At 34.3% G+C, this 20,495-nt stretch overlaps 1 protein-coding gene across 3 annotated transcripts; it reads right to left on the reverse strand.

Moving 5' to 3' along the window:
* Positions 1-217: 217 nt before the first annotated feature.
* Positions 218-19,079, reverse strand: LOC137243106 (proton-coupled amino acid transporter-like protein CG1139). Of its 3 annotated transcripts, XM_067770333.1 has the most exons (8): positions 18,920-19,079; positions 8,297-8,393; positions 6,559-6,635; positions 6,256-6,484; positions 4,535-4,656; positions 3,924-4,463; positions 3,611-3,855; positions 218-3,538 (listed from the first exon to the last, which is right to left on the reverse strand). In XM_067770333.1, the coding sequence occupies exons 3-8, from the start codon at positions 6,633-6,635 to the stop codon at positions 3,372-3,374; spliced, it is 1,380 nt and encodes a 459-aa protein (XP_067626434.1). In that variant the 5' UTR covers positions 8,297-8,393; positions 18,920-19,079; the 3' UTR covers positions 218-3,371. The 3 variants fall into 3 exon arrangements, with proteins under 3 accessions (XP_067626434.1, XP_067626435.1, XP_067626432.1); XM_067770334.1 differs by lacking the exon at positions 8,297-8,393 and having other exon boundaries at positions 6,559-6,658; XM_067770331.1 differs by lacking the exon at positions 8,297-8,393 and having other exon boundaries at positions 18,920-19,077.
* Between the last annotated feature and the right edge of the window lie 1,416 nt (positions 19,080-20,495).

Raw genomic sequence — 20,495 nt, forward strand, 5'->3', positions numbered from 1 at the left:
ACCATAATTCGAACTTTACAGCCAAAAGAGCAAATTTGTGAATTACAAGGCTCTGTTTTGCAGTGCGAAATCAAACTACAGTTAAAAGAAAAGTTAGCTTTACTCTGCCAGTTAGGCCATTTAAACTAAACTTCTAATTTGCCGAAGCAAAGATAAAAGTATGAAAATCTCACATAAAATCGCATTCGACTGTACTGCCAACAAAAAGTCAGTAAAATGCACTTACTGCCTTTTAGGAATTTAATGCCAATAAATTTCTGCTATTATAATTTACTTATAAACTAAATAAAGACTCACTTAAAATTCATGATGAAAGATAAAACAATGCCTTAAATTAAATTGAAAAATTTTAAATGTCACAAAAAAAAATCAATTTTCTCTGATTTTGCTTTTTACACTTTACTGCCCTTTAGCTATGGACGGCAGTGTTGCATTTCAGAAAGGCAATAAATTTACTGCAATTACAGTGTAAGTTCGAGTGTTGTGTTCAGCGTTATATGGGAAGAAATTTAATCTGCGCTAAATTGTAATTTGTTTATTTTGAGGCCTATTTCATGTTGCGACAAGGTCTTCTTATAAGTAGGTAAGATATTAAACAAAACTATGTTTTGATGTATCTTTTACAACAAACAAACATATATGAATCAAATTTAGTATTTTAGTATTTTTGTTAAATTTTCCGAACTAATAAAAACAATTCCATCATTAAACAAAACAAACATTAGTGTTGTTTAAGTCATACAAAGGAATGCAAAGGATTCCGAGTAATGCAGTCCGATGAATGCAATTTATGGAATAAATAAACGAGGAACAAAAAAAGGAATAATTAGTCCGAAATGCAAAAAGGAAAAATGACTTAAATTTTTTATTCATTGTTCCGGACTAACAAAAAATTGTTGCAATTGAAATCCTCTGGGGCTGCAATCAAATACTTATTTTAATAACAAATTTCGAAGAATTATCCATATATGTAATACTCCTAAACGGTGTTTAAACGTCTTTGTTTTTGTATTCAATAATCGAATGTACCTAAATTTAAATTTTTTCTTGTCACACTTATGCTGCTACCATGGTTCAATTATATGGTTGGCTCATCTCATCAGCTGATTTTATTTATTTCATTGCATGGTCGATGGGATTGTCAAAAGGAGATGACAAACTCAAAATGAAACCAACACATTGGCAACATTTTCTTACACATACAAAAACTGCTAAGTTTTATGTTTCCATTCCATACCATTCGCACCAACACCAATACACAGATTTTGACAATTTGAACAGACATATTTTGTTATTGCAAAGATGAGCCAACCATATAGTTGAACTAAGGCTGCTACAATCACAAAAATTTTATAGGCTGTCTTGTTTTGATTTCGAGTTCAAAACACATTGCGAGCATTTTCTATTAGCAATATAGGAGTATTACATATATGGAATTATCTAATAATTAAAATAAAGCAAAAAAATTTCCACACTGGCAGGTAAAATGATATAAATTTTGTTTTATAAGAATGCACCAGCTCAATAGCTTCAAATTAATTCTGTAGGTATTCTGCTACTCCTCGGCTTGAAATTATGATTCCCTCACAAATTCAGAAACACATTTTTTCAGAAAACATAAGACACAACTATATTCTCAAAAAGCCAAAATTCAGAAACAGAAAATCAGAAGTCAAAATTCAGAAAATATGGGGGGCACCTGAAATTATAGACAGTTAAGTTTCTGTTCCCTTAACATTAATAGTCTTCATCCAAGATGACAGTTTTTAAACGCTGTTAAGTGTTGTTAAATGACTTTAGGAATTGGTGTGCGAAACCTAGATCAATAGGGAGCTAACTCAAAAATATAAAATTTTGAAGTTATGAGAACCTTAAACTTCCCACTCATTTGAATTGATCGCTGTTTTGATCTAGGTGTGCGATATAAGCTTTACGAATATCAGCTCAGTATAATTATGATTTGCTGCTACACAACACTTTCGCTCAAGTAATGGATGATTTCCTAAAGACCTTTCCTAGATTAAGACCTTTCTTAGTAGTCTTGTTTGGATAATTGGTTAATTCTTGCGTTAATATATTTTAATTTTAATTTTCACAGTGCAATTTATCAATTTGCAAATCTATATACATATATCTATACATATATAAATCTATAGCTGAAAACGTTTAAATTACATTTGCGAGATTACTAAAGAACTTAATTTATAGCTTAATTTTTACGTTTTAGTATAATTTATGTAATTTTTTCGCTTACTTAATTAGATCACAGATTTCAACTGGATGCCTTCTATATATGTACATCCTTACGATAAGTTTCAGAGCTCGATTTGAGGGTTGTCTTATACAGTTCAAAACTAAGCATTAAATACGAAAATGGTCCATAAACTTCGAATTCATGACGCAAGTGAATATAGTATTAGTCGAATTGAAGGAAGACTTATTGTAGGGAAGTAGGGGGAAGTGTGCTCATAAACAGGGTTCTTCCTCCCATGCAAATCATCTTGCAGATACCGTTCGGAGTCGGCTTAAAACATTTAGGTCACGGCAATATGTAAAGAAAAATGAAAAGTATTGAAAAGGCGCGGTGGACGTTATCATTATTAGTATCGTATTTAGATGTTACGATATTTAAAGTATGCACTTATTAATCCTTAAGCTAATTGCAATGTGAAGTGAAAATATTATTTTTGAGGATAAACGAGTACAGTAACTTCGGTCATATTAAAGGCTAAAACTTTCAATAACCTTGCACTGAAGCTTGTACATTTTAGATTATTGCGTAGAAGACTAAGAAAGTTTAAATTTTTTCAATGCAAAAATGGTATTCCGAAATATGCTAGCCTTAAATATATTTAGTACTGATATGTTGGTGTAACACAAACACTTGAAAAAGGTGAGTTTTCGGTGGGAACAACAACCAGAGCAAACACTACGCTGTTACTAGGCAGCATTTTTTACGGTTCGCGATCAACGTCACATTATTGAGTATACTGCTGATTGTAAGCCAGTCACAAGAGTGAGAGAATTGGACACACGCTTTAATATTACTGTTAGCGTTGACAAGGTAACGTCGGTAACGTAGAAACGTGATGGACTTGCTAAATCTGTTTCTCATAATTTTTTTTTTTGGGGTTCAATATTTGAACTTCGTTATTTTTAGGTTTATGTATTTAAAATGCATATCGATGGAAACTTCTAACCACAAAAATTTCTCTAACGAAAATCGATGGTAGCTCAAAGGTGTATTTCGGAGCACCTAAAGCACTAGATGGGGAAAATCCAGCAACAACTTTTCTAATTTAGATTTAGGGGCGTAAAATTAAATCTTAAGGTGACATATATAGATACTTATTATATAAACCCTTCATTATTCAGTTATAAATTTCAATAATTCCCCTTATACTGGCAGCGGCGCCAGCAACAAGAGCACATATTGCGAAGATACACAACAGGGCGTTCTTGTATAGTCTCCATTTGCCAAAGCCTAAGCGATCGGGCCACAAATACACCAACTCACAAACGGCGGGGACAAAGAGCCCTGAAAGAAATAAAAATAAAAATTCGTATAAGTTAAAATCGAATATCACTTAAATAAATAAATACCACATACCCAATAATGAAAGAAATACAGAACCCACAAGACTAATGAATGGCTCCAAATTCGGTATAGCTGCAGAAACGCCAACACTTATCAATATAATACCGGTGCGTAACAGTATCTGTGTAGTGTTATGATTTTTCTCTTCGAATTTGTAACTAATTTTCTTCCAAAGGATATCCATAGGTATATAGAACTGCAGGCCATATGTGAAGAGAATAGCAAGAGCCATCAGCAATTTGGCAGCATCAGCCAAACTGAGTAGTAAGGAAAAGAAGACAATTAAAAAAATTTAAGTCATAAAGGCAAATAATTTATTACTTACGGATCGCCTTCTGTCAAATTTAGGGTCACGCTACCACGGACCTCACTGCCATATCGTACATAACCTAAAAAACCGATGACAGCATATAACACAACAACAGTAAACATCGATAGATTGAGTACACCAGGACAACCGAGAAATTTATGCGGTTCCTTCATGGCATTTTCTACAGGAAAAACTGCGCCAATACCCTCCATGGCAAAGATGACAGTAGCAAAGAACAGCGGTATCTGTGTTGGACGCGCCAGTAAAGGCTTATCAGAGAATTCCAAAGGTTTGTTAAATAAATAATACAAAACGATGGCAAATGTAATTATAATGAAAACATTGGCCATTGCAGAGAATGGCACCAACCATTTCAAATGTCGTATCTGACCAATTAACAGACACGGTATCACAGTCATGGCAATATAAATGCGTACATCCCAACTTAAGCCGAAGTTATAGTTGATAACATCGTGAAATGATGTGGCAATAAAGACCATATAAACACAAATGGTTGCAAAATATGTGACCATAAGACCATAGTCGACGAAAAGTCTATTAGGATTAGTGAGAGGAAAATTGTTGAAATTTACCGAATTTGTTGTTTAGAATAGAAAAAAGCTTACCTCGCCATATGCGACCATGAACGTAAGCTTGTTGGACCATTTTCGAAAACTTTCTCAGCAGTCTCTGCGAAGCCCAGCGCTGGTACCTTGGTCGTTTTGCAAAGATCCTGCGATGTTTTCACCTGATAATAAAGAAAAGGTAAGAGTTCTCATTGGCCTTTCCATTTAACATGAGAGATTTTTGAATTTTAGTGAATAAAAGTTAGTGTGATGGCTTCGAGGAACCCGAATTTATGTATGTGAGCACAAAATCTTTATTTTGAAAATGATTGACACTTGCTGTAATGAGAATGGACCATCTAGCACTACAGCAAATGTGGATGGTGTGAAACTTGATGACTGATCTAAGAATATGAAGCTCAAATTTCTCACTTTCACTCTCAATCTCTTTTTTTTCATTTAGGTGACGCTGTTACCTATAAATGGCTCTTAATGAAAAGATAAGCAAAGGAGAAAGGGTGAAAGAAATCGCTTCTGCGGCAGGCAGATTGGTATCAGATGGCGACAGCACCTGCACGTTTCGTCTTTATATCCTGAGAAAATACTGCCGTCACCGGTCATACTCCGCTGCATTTCACTTTAGTTCTAATTTTATAGAGGGAACACTTTTCACGACTTTTTGTTAGGTTCTGTGAGGACAATACAAGCAAACTTCCTTTTATTTTTTCTTCAAGTTTCATTCAATTAGATCAGAAAATTTTGAAAAGATAGATACCAGAGGGCATTATTGGGCCTATGAGTGAGCTAAATTCATAATGCTATCAATCTCGATCTGATTTGTACACATCTTATGAAAGTAATATGATTAAAAAGGAGTATGCCCATCTACACCGATGGCTCCATTGTTAAATGAACGCAAATGGGCTGGTGTTTTTTCCAAAAGAACTATGCTAAAATGATTCGACTACAGAGTTGTCCAGATGTAGGTTTCAGGCATTCCGATTGTTGGAAGTAAGGTACGACCGACCAAAGTCTTACGGATATTACAGCAACCTACTCAGAAAATAAGCTCCTTTAGTCGGTTCATTTTTTCTGGCCATAAGGAGCCGTAATCACTTGTCCTCCGCGCAGGGTGAGCTACAAATCCATACAGTAATTGGTAATTCAAACCCAAACAGGGGTGGGCCTAGTTTGGAGTGAAGAGGTTGAGCTGCGAATTGGAGAAGAAGCTCGAATTTATTATATTGCGCCAAGTTGTTGTTCTTGCAAAAGTTGGAAAGCTCGGCTGGTTGATTCCACCGTCATCCTCCATGCAGCTGGAACAATAAGTAGAACTAAATATCGATTAGCTAAAACCCTGTCAAAATATCAACCAAAAGGGAAACATGCCGTTGGTGAAACTCGTTAAATTATACCCTCTTTCTATTGAGCTCATACCTCCTAGTTCATATATGCGGCTTTGTTTTAGTTGGATTGATAGCCAATCCGCAAGACGTAGCCATCATACGTGCTCAAGGTTATCTAGTCAACCCAGGAGCTTTCCTCTATGAATGACTGCCATGTCAAAAGCTTATGAAAGCTTTGTTGGCTTGTCCACCACTGATTGAAATGATTCAGCATCTGGTAAACCAGTTTTAAATACCAAGTTCATATAAGTAAACTTTGCTTGATACTTTCTTAGTCATTACTTTTGAAGACGTTGCACCCACAGAGGCTCTTAAGAATAATTTAAAAGTTATTATCTTTACCGAAATGTTCTCTTTTTTTCACAAAAAACTTACCAGTATATGAATACAATGAGCACAGATATAGCCCATTATTAGTGTTGCAATCATACTGAACAGCAAACCGCCATTGTAGAAGGCCATTGGCATAGCTAGAAGACCTGTACCCAAAGATCCTTTTAAAAAATGTGCGAATGCACCACCAGTCGATTGTCCTTTGACTTGATCACGATGTTGCGAAGGAAAATATTCATCGGTATGTTCGGGCTTTTCGGTGAGATTTGTACTGAAATTTAGCAGACCGAGTTTTTTTTTTAAATATAAAAAAGGACAAGTAACAAATCCTGTTGGTTAACTTACTGTGAATTGAAATCATTTAAAGTAAATACTGAGCTGGAACTCGCGGACGGTGGTATTGAAATCGTGGAATCTGTCATCTGAAAGCAGTAAAGTCAAATGACTTTAAAAATTGGTTGCATATTAAAATTTATAAATTTTTATGTAAGTCTTAGTAGTCATCCATTTCTCTCTTTAATCCATAAACTAAACTAGCAATAATTGAAAAAATCCAGACTCCAATCATATTTCCGGGTTTGAAATTTTTTGAGATCACTTTTATATAGAATACTTTTTTTTTATTTGCTTTTCTGAACAGTTACTGAAAAACATATTAATAACTTTTTTTGTACGGTGAATTATTATTGTAGAAAAACTGAAAAAAGTTAAAAATACTGACTGATACGGTAGCCGGCTGTTTGAATGCTACGAGTCCCCGATGTGGTGGCCGAGCTTTAAGGTTACTCACTGGGAGAAACTACAGGTCTGTCAAAACACCGCACTCAGAACTGCTACGGGCTGTCTTCTTATGTTCCCAGAACACTGTCTACACAGTGAAGCGAGAGTACTGCCCTTTAGGGAAAGAAATGAAATGCTGAAAAAACAGCTTCTGTTGAATAAACAGGTTCTGTCGAAGGAAGAAACACGGCACGTGAGAACTAAGTCCTCTGTGATATCCACAAAATTTCGGACTTCTATGCCAAGAATTTCTCGGCCAACCCCGTTCTTAAATTCAAATACGCTGAACTCTCAGAAGAGGAAAGCAACCTGCCTAGGGTGAGGCGCGTCACTTTAGCCCAACTTAAATTTGGATACTGTAATCGGTTAAACTATAACCTATCCAGAATCAAGCACGACACATAATTTATGTGCTGCTCGCCACGTACTCCACATGACACCAACCATCTTTTAAATTGTAATGTGGAACCGACGCCTCTAACACTCCTTTCTCTCAGGTCCACCCCTGTTGAAACAGCAAGTTTTCTTGGATCCCGTTAGAGGAGTTATAGATCTCAACTTGTGAGTGGTCGCACATATTGGATGGGACGAAGCACTGCTACAACAACGACAACACCATACATAGTTTGGCGCTGCCTAAGCTTTTCTACGGAAATCTTTGTAGTTTTTCTAATACCTAACTGCTATACTTATTATCAGATTTTAAGTTATGTTGGCGTGCCAACATTGTCTGAAAGTTAAAGATATATTCATTTATTCTTATTACGGCTTTTTAATTACCCAGGAGATTCCAAACCGCATTGAAATTAGCAGTTCCAAAGAACGAGTTTTGGGTTCAACTTACTGCGAGGTTGGAAACAACAGGTTTTCAATCCTGCCCTACACCAAGACTTAAGTAATATAGTTTTAATATACATATATGCTGTCGAGAGGCAAATAAATTTCGACCAGCACAGCAACTGACATCTCGAAATGGACCATCAAATGTTTTGGGAGGTTCCTATAGAGGCAAAATTACTTTAAGTATATAATTGTTCTATTATTCTTGTCGGAAAGGATTTACAATGCTCCAGCTAATTTTTATTGAATCATTACTATTTGTTATTTGACTTAGTAGATCACTAAAACATTTTACGCGTTTATTAATTATATTTTGCTTGTCCAAAGCCGTTTTAAACAAAGGTATTCTAAAATTTTTATTTTGCCTGTCTATGTATGAGTGGATTTCATTAACATGGGTAAATTTATCACTCAAATATTCTGGTAGTATACCAAGATTCATATATAATACAAACATTCATACCGTGATAAAATATAAGCCGTTTGACAGAGCCAATTAAGGGTTTCGATCATGTCTTTTATTGGAATGTTATACCGCAACTTCGAGATCATTCTCATGGCTTCATTTTGCATACATAGAAAGTAGAGTTAATAAAAACATTTAAGTACTTGTAAAATTTTTCATTAAGTATAACAATTAACAAATTAGAAACAATTTGGCAATTATTTTCTCGCTTACGTCCACAAATGTTTCGTTACAATATCCGTATGTCCGTTTATACTAATGTAAGCCATTGAAAAATGATAAGCAAACAAACTTACGTCATTTACCGCTTTAATTACCGTAAATAAGTCGTTCGAACATGTTGTCGATGCAGTTATATTGTAAAAAAGCCGTTTAAAAACAAAATCCGTTAAAAAATCTCAGAACACATAATTAAATAGTGGAATATTTTGTCATTAGCATTTTTAAGTGAATGTTCAGCCGTTTTATTTATTTAATTACAATGTTTCTTAAAAATCAGTAATTTTTTTAAGTGGTTTATTGAATAAGTTTAGGTAGAAAAATCTTGTCATCCCTGCAGTGATTCAAAAAAAGTTCAAAGGCAGCTCTACTCAGTTAACTAGCAATTATTAATGTCACCCTAAGAATACCTATGAAAACTTAAAACAAGCAAGGAAGGCTAAGTTCGGGTGTAACCGAACATTACATACTCAGCTGAGATCTTCGGAGACAAAATAAGGGAAAATCACCATGTAGGAAAATGAACCTAGGGTAACCCTGGAATGTGTTTGTATGACATGCGTATGAAATGGAAGGTATTAAAGAGTATTTTAAAAGGGAGTGGGCCATAGTTCTATAGGTGGACGCCTTTTCGAGATATCGCCATAAAGGTGGACCAGGGGTGGCTCTAGAATTTGTTTGCACGATATGGGTTTCAAATGAGAGGTGTTAATGAGTATTTTAAAAGGGAGTGGTGGTAGTTGTATATGTGAAGGCGTTCTCGAAATATCGACCAAAATGTGGACAAGGGTGACCCAGAACATCATCTGTCGGGTACCGCTAATTTATTTATATATGTAATACCACGAACAGTATTCCTGCCAAAATTCCAAGGGCTTTTGATTTCGCCCTGCAGAAGTTTTTCATTTTCTTCTACTTAATATGGTAGGTGTCACACCCATTTTGCAAAGTTTTTTTCTAAAGTTATATTTTGCGTCAATAAACCAATCCAATTACCATCTTTCATCCCTTTTTCGTATTTCGTATAGAAATGTGGCATTTTTTTCATTTTTCGTAAATTTCGATATCGAAAAAGTGGGCGTGGTCATAGTCGGATTTCGGCCATTTTCTGTACCAATACAAAGTGATTTCAGATAAGTATGTGAACTAAGTTTAGTAAAGATATATCGATTTTTGCTCAAGTTATCGTGTTAAGGGCCGAGCGGAAGGACAGACGGTCGACTGTGTATAAAAACTGGGTGTGGCTTCAACCGATTTCGCCCCTTTTCACAGAAAACTGTTATCGTCCTAGAATCTAAGCCCCTACCAAATTTCACAAGGATTGGTAAATTTTTGTTCGACTTATGGGATTAAAAGTATTCTAGACAAATTAAATGAAAAAGGGCGGAGCCACGCCCATTTTGAAATTTTCTTTTAATTTTGTATTTTGTTGCACCATATCATTACTGGAGTTGAATGTTGACATAATTTACTTATATACTGTAAAGATATTAAATTTTTTGTTAAAGTTTGACTTAAAAAAATTTTTTTTTAAAGTGGGCGTGGTCGTTCTCCGATTTAATTTTTATTAAGCATACACATAGTAATAGGAGTAACGTTTCTGCCAAATTTCATCATAATATCTTCAACGACTGCCAAATTACAGCTTGCAAAACTTTTAAATTACCTTCTTTTAAAAGTGGGCGGTGCCACGCCCATTGTCCAAAATTTTACTAATTTTCTATTTTGCGTCATAAGTTCAACTCACCTACCAAGTTTCATCGCCTTATCCGTCTTTGGTAATGAATTATCGCACTTTTTCGGTTTCTCGAAATTTTCGATATCGAAAAAGTGGGCGTGGTCATAGTCGGATTTCGGCCATTTTCTGTACCAATACAAAGTGTGTTCAGATAAGTACGTTAACTAAGTTTAGTAAAGATATATCGATTTTTGCTCAAGTTATCGTGTTAAGGGCCGAGCGGAAGGACAGACGGTCGACTGTGTATAAAAACTGGGTGTGGCTTCAACCGATTTCGCCCTTTTTCACAGAAAACTGTTATCGTCCTAGAATCTAAGCCTCTACCAAATTTCACAAGGATTGGTAAATTTTTGTTCGACTTATGACATTAAAACTATTCTAGACAAATTAAATGAAAAAGGGCGGAGTCACGCCCATTTTGAAATTTTCTTTTAATTTTGTATTTTGTTGCACCATATCATTATTGGAGTTGAATGTTGACATAATTTACTTATATACTGTAAAGATATTAAATTTTTTGTTAAAATTTGACTTACAAATTTATTTTTTTTTTAAAGTGGGCGTGGTCGTTCTCCGATTTAATTTTTATTAAGCATACACATAGTAATAGGTGAAACGTTTCTGCCAAATTTCATCATAATATCTTCAACGACTGCCAAATTACAGCTTGCAAAACTTTTAAATTACCTTCTTTTAAAAGTGGGCGGTGCCACGCCCATTGTCCAAAATTTTACTAATTTTCTATTTTGCGTCATAAGCTCAACTCACCTACCAAGTTTCATCGCCTTATCCGTCTTTGGTAATGAATTATCGCACTTTTTCGGTTTTTCGAAATTTTCGATATCGAAAAAGTGGGCGTGGTTATAGTCCGATATCGCTCATTTTAAATAGCGATCTGAGATGAGTGCCAAGAAACCTACGTACCAAATTTCATTGAGATACGTCAAAATTTACTCAAGTTATCGTGTTAACGGACAGACGGACGGACGGACGGACGGACATGGCTCAATCAAAATTTTTTTCGATACCGATGATTTTGATATATGGAAGTCTATATCTATCTCGATTCCTTTATACCTGTACAACCAACCGTTATCCAACCAAAGTTAATATACTCTGTGAGCTCTGCTCAACTGAGTATAACAAAAGATTTCCGTCAGCCATAATAAGAACAATAGTCATAAGAACAAAGTAGTGAGCGCCGTGAGCGTAAGTTTATCTTTAAAATTAGCTTATGCATTTGCAAAACAATTGCTGTTGCTCGCTGTTGAAATGGCCAATTGTGAATCTGTCATTTTTACATTATGTTGTTAAATTGATACTGTAACGAAATTGCTTGCAAATCCTCTTATTTGCAATCCTCTGCTAAGTTCGAATCACTAAACTGTTGAATAAATAACTCCAATATTGAATAATGGAAAAATGGCCTTTATTAAAGTACTTCACAATACACTTATACTTTGCTACTCGCTGGCTTAATAACCAAACTGATTGATAACCCAAATGAAACTCTACCATTGGCCGCCAGATCGCGTGCTTAATCAATAACTGATTGATTGCTCAACTCAAAATGAATTACTTCTTACTCGCCTGCCCCGCTTTTATAGTTTACGCTGCATACTTCTAGGCTCTTCCATTTCCAGAACTTACCAACTATATTCGTGTGTGTATAGTTCTCATATAGTTTCTACTTATTTACAATTGTCTACTTTTTAGCGCTTCTCAGATGTACATATGTGAGTTTGTAGTTTACAGTCTCCCGCACACACATAAGCGTATAAGTAAATTCATCTGTGTGTGACATCTCATCTCTCGCTGCCTTGTATGTAAATGTTGCTCGTCGGAATGTGTACATATGTGTAGACGCAATTATTGATTCGTTTATGTAGATACATAATGATTGAATTATTGATGTGAATTCGCGTCACTGCTTAGCATCGGCCTGGAGATGGCAGCACTCCTTAGTTTTGCTAATATTCGTAACAATACCAATGGCGTTTCTTCTGTGTAAATAACTCAGGAACTTTGATTTCTTGACAAAAAACTCGGTTTAATTAATCAAAATGCGATCATTTTCATTGAATAATATTAACTGAAGAACATCAAATTTGATTTGTTAATTTTACTAACTTAATTTCTTTCGGCTTAAAACCGTGTTATGTTTGAAATATTTAAATAATATTTGAAGTATTCAAAATTCTTCATTTAAAGTATTCACTTCTGTAGCATAAACGTGAATAACTTTGTACGCTAATAAGTAAAAATTTAGTTCGACCTTTTAGTTTTCATTTTGACTCACAATGAACTTTAACTCGTAAATAAATTGATATTGAAAAATTGTGTGAAAATATGCAAGAAAATTTGTATTGTAACGAATGTTAGCAACACTGAGCGATGCTATCGTCTCTAAGCCGATGCTAAGCAGTGACGTGAATGCACATCAATAATTCAATCATTATGTATCTACATAAACGAAACAATAACTGCGTCTACATATATGTACCATGTACGTACACGAGCAGCGGAGAGTCAATGCACAAACACATGCATATATCTGAGATACTCCTATAAGTATGCAATGAGGAAAACTATAAAATTATGCAATTGTAGTTACAGCTGAGAGGTTTGAGAGCTACTGGACTAGTAGATTCTGGAAGCGCCTAGAAGATGCGAAGATTGAAATCAAAGAGTATAAAAGGCGGCAATTGTAGAGGCGCTGGAGTTCAGTTTGATTTGAGTTGTCAAGCAGTTTCGATTAAGACGATATCTAGCGAGCAATAGCAGTATTATTTTGAAAGTCAGTTTCATTTAAGCTATCAGTTTGGTCATTAAGCCAGCTAGTTGCAAAGTATAAGTGTTATTGTGAAGTACTCTAATAAAGGCCATTTATCCATTATTCAATATTGGAGTTATTTATTCAACAGTTTAGTGATACGAACTTAGCAAAAAGGCAAATAAGAGGATTTGCAAGCAAATTCGTTACAGTATTGAGCACAATATCACTTGCAACATTATTCGCGCCTATACTGTCTATAATAATTCTAACTGCACAAATATTTGTATTTTAAACAAACTCGTACTTGCATCTTTATTGAAAACAAGTAAGGAAGGCCAAGTTCGGGTGTAACCGAACATTACATACTCAGTTGAGAGCTATGGAGATAAAATAAGGGAAAATCACCATGTAGGAAAATGAACCTAGAGTAACCCTGGAATGTGTTGTTTGTACGATATGGGTATCAAACGAAAGGTGTTAATGAGTGTTTTAAAAGGGAGTGGGCCTTAGTTCTATGGGTGGACGCCTTTTCGAGATATCGCCATAAAGGTGGACCAGGGGTGACTCTAGAATTTGTTTGTACGATATGGGTATCAAATGAAAGGTGTTAATGAGTATTTTAAAAGGGAGCGGGCCTTAGTTCTATGGGTGGACGCCTTTTCGAGATATCGCCATAAAGGTGAACCAGGGGTGACTCTAGAATTTGTTTGTACGATATGGGTATCAAATGAAAGGTGTTAATGAGTATTTTAAAAGGGAGTGGGCCTTAGTTCTATGGGTGGACGCCTTTTCGAGATATCGCCATAAAGGTGGACCAGGGGTGACTCTAGAATTTGTTTGTACGATATGGGTATCAAATGAAAGTTGTTAATGAGTATTTTAAAAGGGAGTGTGCCTTAGTTCTATGGGTGGACGCCTTTTCGAGATATCGCCATAAAGGTGGACCAGGGGTGACTCTAGAATTTGTTTGTACGATATGGGTATCAAATGAAAGATTTTAATGAGTATTTTAATAGGAAGTGGGCCTTAGTTCTATAGGTGGACGCATTTTCGTGATATCGTCATACCGTTGAACCAGGGGTGACTCTAGAATTTGTTTGTACGATATGGGTATCAAATGAAAGGTGTTAATGAGTATTTTAAAAGGGAGTGGGCCTTAGTTCTATAGGTGGATGCCTTTTCGAGATACCGCCATAAAGGTGGGCCAGGGGTGACTAGAATTTGTTTACGATATGGGTATCAAATGAAAGGTTTTAATGAGTATTTTAAAAGGGAGTGGGCCTTAGTTCTATAGGTGGACGCCTTTTCGGGATATCGTTATAAACGTGGACCAGGGGTGACTCTAGAATGCTTTTGTACAATATGGGTATCAAATGAAAGGTGTGAATGAGTATTTTAAAAGGGAGTGGGCCTTAGCTCTATAGGTGGACGCCTTTTCAGGATATCGTTATAAACGTGGACCAGGGGTGACTCTAGAATTTGTTTGTACGATATGGGTATCAAATGAAAGGTGTTAATGAGTATTTTAAAAGGGAGTGGCCCTTAGCTCTATAGGTGGACGCCTTTTCGGGATATCGTTATAAACGTGGACCAGGGGTGACTCTAGAATGCGTTTGTACAATATGGGTGTCAAACGAAAGGTTTAATGAGTGTTTTAAAAGGGAGCGGGCCTTAGTTCTATGGGTGGACGCCTTTTCGAGATATTGCCATAAAGGTGGACCAGGGGTGACTCTAGAATTTGTTTGTACGATATGGGTATCAAATGAAAGGTGTTAATGAGTATTTTAAAAGGGAGTCGGCCTTAGTTCTATAGGTGGATGCCTTTTCGAGATACCGCCATAAAGGTGGGCCAGGGGTGACTAGAATTTGTTTACGATATGGGTATCAAATGAAAGGTTTTAATGAGTATTTTAAAAGGGAGTGGGCCTTAGTTCTATAGGTGGACGCCTTTTCGGGATATCGTTATAAAGGTGGACCAGGGGTGACTCTAGAATGCGTTTGTACAATATGGGTATCAAACGAAAGGTGATAATGAGTATTTTAAAAGGGAGTGGGCATTATTTCTATAGGTGGACGCCTTTTCGATATATCGCCATAAAGGTGGACCAGGGGTGACTCTATAATGTGTTTGTACAATATGGGTGTCAAATTAAAGGTATTAATAAGAATTTTAAAAGGGAGTTGTGGTTGTTGTATATGTGAAGGCGTTTTCGAGATTTCGACCAAAATGTGCACCAGGGTGACCCAGAACATCATCTGTCGGGTACCGCTAATTTATTTATATATGTAATACCACGAACAGTATTCCTGCCATGATTCCAAGGGCTTTCGATTTCGCCCCCCAGAACTTTTTCATTTTCTTCTACTTAATATGGTAGGTGTCACACCCATTTTACAAAGTTTTTTTCTAAAGTTATATTTTGCGTCAATAAACCAATGCAATTACCATGTTTCATCCCTTTTTTCGTATTTGGTATAGAATTATGGTATTTTTTCATTTTGCGTAATTTTTGAAATCGGAAAAGTGGGCGTGGTCATAGTCGGATTTAGGCCATTTTTTATACCAATATAAAGTGTTTTAATTAATATAATTATGTGAACTGAATTTAGTAAAGATATATCGATATTTGCTCAAGTTATCGTGTTAACGGCCGAGCGGAAGGACAGAGGATCTACTGTGTATAAAAACTGGGCGTGGCTTCAACCGATTTCGCCCATTTTCACAGAAAACAGTTACCGTCCTAGAATCTAAGCGCCTACCAAATTTCACAAGGATTGGTAAATATTTTTTCGACTTATGGCATTAAATGTATCCTAGACAAATCAAATGAAAAAGGGCGGAGCCACGCCCATTTTGAAATTTTCTTTTGTTTTTGTATTTTGTTGCACCATATCATTACTGGAGTTGAATGTTGACATAATTTACTTATATACTGTAAAGATATTAAACTTTTTGTAAAAATTTCACTTTAAAAAATCAAAGTTAATATACTCTGTGAGCTCTGCTCAACTGAGTATAAAAATAGACTCCAGTTTTTTATCTGTTTAACATTTTTGCTGTCACGGACATATTTTATAGTTCAACTGAATAATTATAACTGGTTGTGAATTGTCCATAACAAATTAAATAATTATAAGTTCTAAGATTAGCTAAACTATAAAATATTCAATGCTTTTATTTAAATTATTTTAAAATATAATGAATGCATATATGTATGTTTGTATGCATGTAGAACGCAGTAATTCCGCACGTTATTTTAGGATGGGTGTGAACCAAGCTCCGCTGAGAACTTTTGATTGCAGGTGATTTGATTGTGATTGTTATGCTGATATGTCCGTTTATAAAATAGAATGTCTAATAAGCCTAATTATGTCGAGTTAATAGTTTGTTTTATTGAATAAAATAATTGGCTGTGATTAAAAACTGTTGTAGTAGATTAGTAATACCTAATCAGGCAACGTTTAGTGATTGTTTTTTTTAATTGATTAAGTGGATTTCTGCCATGAAAAGCGTCTCAGTTAAAACTTATCTGCCTTGCAGATGCCCTTTGGAATCGGCATAAAACCCGTAGGTCCCGCCGCGCCAATTTGTATTTAAAACAAGTAAAGGTGTCTAAGTTCGGGTGCAACCGAACATTATATACTCAGCGTGAGCTTCAATTGTACATTTCATTTCAGGTAAATTACTTTTCTGCATAACACATGGCACCGCCCGTTAAAAAAAATGTTTCCCCATATCCTCTTACAATAATAAGACTTGATAAGTGAAATATCATTGACTCAAAACTATTTTTTGCTAAGTTATAGCTTATTATTCTAGTCTACGACCCTTTTGGACTTGTTTTATATCTAAGTTGCCGTGGCCTTTAACTGATCCCGTCCATTTTTATTAGAAATATTTTCTGCTATAAGGAAAATATGTGTACACAATTTCATTACGATATGTTAATTTTTCTTCGAGTTATGGCTCCCGAAACATAGAAAATTGATTAGTCAAAAAAGGGGCGGTGCCACGCACATTTTTTTTTGAAATTGAAATTTTTCCAATTTTTGTTATAAATCCACTTGGGAAATGAAATACCATTGATATGAAGCTCTTTTTTGCAAAGACATAGCTTATTTTATTCGTCCACGACCCTTTTAAAAATCTTTAAATATAAAAGTCGGCGTGATCCTTAACCGATTTCGTTAATTTTTTTCAAAGCATTCCTTGTAGTAAAGGCAACCTCTCTGCCGAATTTTGTTACGATAGGTATAACAATTTTTGTTTTTGATTAATAATATTTGTAAAATTGGTTGTATCACAAGTGGGCGGTGCTACGCCCATTTTAAAAAGTTTTTTCAAATTTTTATCAAGAGTTCAATATCAGTCCACACGTCAAATTTCAACATTCTATGTGTATTATTTACTAAATAATCAGGGTTTTTGTGTTTTCCAAAATGTTACATATATAAAAAGTGGGCGCGGTTATCATCCGATTTTGCTCATTTTCAATACCAATCTATTCTGGGTCCAAATAAGCTCGTGTACCAAATTTGGTGAATATTTACTCAAGTTATCGTGTTAACGGACAGACGGACGGACGGACGGACATGGCTCAAGCAAATTTTTTTTCGATACTGATGATTTTGATATATTGAAGTCTATATCTATCTCGACCGTAATGCAATCAAAGTTAATATACTCTGTGTGCAAAAAACGCTGAGTATAATTAGAAGGAGCACGACGCAAATTGGTAAAGAAGCTTGGAAACTCTTCGAAGGTTATCGCGCCTTGCATTTTTTATTTTATCTTGTTTTAATTTATTTTATTTTACTTTAATTTCTCTTATTTTTTTTATTTTATTTTATTACATTCGTAAAATATATCATTTTTTCAACGCCTTTCACACAAATTTGTTTATTATATTATTATAATTTATTGTGATGAAAAAACTTAAGAAAACTAAACATATTGTGTTTTGTATGCAGCTATTGTGATCCTGCCAAAAATCTCGTCAGATATCTTTGTACTTTTAAATTAGAAATTACATCTTCTCCGAGTTGATATTAGAGCTCGGGTCATTACATTTCTGATCTATCTAATCTAGGCTATGACTGCATTTGTTTGCATAATGCCTAATTCAGTTTTTCCCGTTGTTGTTATTGTTATTTAATTTTATTTTATTAGATGAACGACTACATCCAATATTTATTTATTTTATTTTTATTTATTTTACATGTTTTGCTATTCGTTTCATCTTTAGACTATTTTTAATTATTTACAATTTTGTTGTTCTTCGGCCATTTTTTTGTTAAGTAGGGTAACTTATTTATAATTCACATTAAGAAAAGGTTAAAAATATTAATGAAAATCTAACAACGCGAGCTTATTGAATAGATGACAGGGAGAATGGCTGTCGCGAATGGCCAGAGAAAGGAAGAAATGTTTGTTTTTTGCTCGCGGTTAGTAAATTGAAGTGCCTTGAATTGACCATTTGTGTTTCAAAACAGCTTTTCTTTTAAATGTGTATACAAAAAATCCGAATACATATTAATATTGATTTCTAAAACCAGTTAATAGATAAAATTTGAGCAGCCAGTTCAGCAAACATTTTAAAATATGTACATAATGCAATATACCAGTCGTCTACAAAAATTTTTGAAAAACACTGTTGAGCAAATGATTTAAGTAATCGAACAGCAACTGAACAGGTGATCGAGGCTATTAACTATTGTGAATGTTATTTTCAAACATTCGCCACTTGTATGAATTCACAATGATTTTCTCAAAATTATAATTCTTTTTTATATTTTTCTTGTTTTATTTTTTAAACTTTTATGAAACAAATTCTCGCAATTTTTTTTTGGCAAATGTTTTGCTTTTTTATTTCTAACTTCCTCTTACTTTAAAATATATATTTCACAAATTTCTCGCATGCGATATTTTTGTCACTTAACCGGCGTTGTTAACACTTGCATGTGTGTTTATTGACTGATATCGCTGAAATGTTGTAAGTTAAACTTATGATTGCTCTTTTCAGCAGCGGCAGAGCTGTTTCAAGTTTCAAGCTTCAAGTACACGCTTACAGTGCGCTAAAGCTGCTGGCGGCTGCCAGAAAGTATACACAAACTGTCAAATAAGCAGACGGCCTTTAAGTTCGTGTATATACAATTTTATATAGCTGACACATTTTATGAGTACTTATTGCATTTATGTTTGTATATATCTGAGTATATATGAGTATGTATGTATATTGACTGACCAAGGTAAGTTAAATGAGCAGCACGTTGTTTTTTGTATTTTTGGAGGTATTTTGGCAGAGGATAAGCGAAGCTGAAATAGTTTGTTTTGTGTAAGTTTTGTGGGATTGTTGAACTGTGTTTATTAATAAAAAACTTTATAAATACATTTCACTTCAGAATTTCTCGTTCGAAATAAATGGGATGATATTTAAAAATTCTGTCAAAAGTTGCAATGCCGCACCTGCTTAATAATGATGCAAAATCTTAATGATTACAAATTATATGGCATTGTTTCAAACTCGCCGTTAAATTATTGAATTTTAATCGTTTGCCTTTTTTTGATATTTAATGGTTAACAATTAATTGATTTAAAAATTGTTAATTATTTGATTAATTTGCTGCAATTAAATGATTAATTGATACATATAATTTTTTGTCCATGGTTATAATAACTAGTCCATTATTTTCAGTTATTCATACTACATTTTTTTAATTAGGGGATTAACTTGATTTGATTATTTGAAATTATTTTCCTTTTCATTACTCCACACATTTTTTTCTAAATAAACTAAAAATACTTAAACTAAAACTCAAGAAATAAACAAACAACAAAATTCAATCAATGATCCATCCTAATTACACTGGATCACAAATTCCAATTTTTTTCTGCACCAGAGATGCCATTATGAAGCTCCTATGTAAAATCACCCCCTGATTTCGAAAATCAAGGTTATTTTCAATTCTATGTTAACGTGTTTGAGATATTCACGAATAACGGTTTTTCCAAAAAAAAAAAAAAAACAATATTGGGTCCACTTATCATATATATCTCAAGAACGAATTGAGCAATTCCAAAACGTTTTTAAGCTTTTAAAAGGGAATACAATTTCTTAATTTTTTCCAGATTTGATTCTTTCTTTCTACGCTCTGTTTTATTGCAAAAAAAAAAAACAAAAGCTTTCATTCAACAAAATCGATGGTCTAATACAAAAGTTATAAGCATTCAAGTAAATATATCCATTTAATACTTAAGAACCCTACCGGTACATATGTGTTAGTATTCGTATATCAGTTAGTTAGCGAATATTAACACATATGTATCAGTAGGGTACTTAAGTATTAAATGGATATATTTACTTGAATGCTTATAACTTTTGTATTAGTCCATCGATTTTGTTGAATGAAAGCTTATTTTTTTGTAATAAAACAGAGCTTAGAGAGAAAAAAACAAATCTGCA

This window comes from Eurosta solidaginis, chromosome 3 (assembly GCF_040869045.1).
Source record: "Eurosta solidaginis isolate ZX-2024a chromosome 3, ASM4086904v1, whole genome shotgun sequence".
NCBI lineage: Eukaryota > Metazoa > Arthropoda > Insecta > Diptera > Tephritidae > Eurosta > Eurosta solidaginis.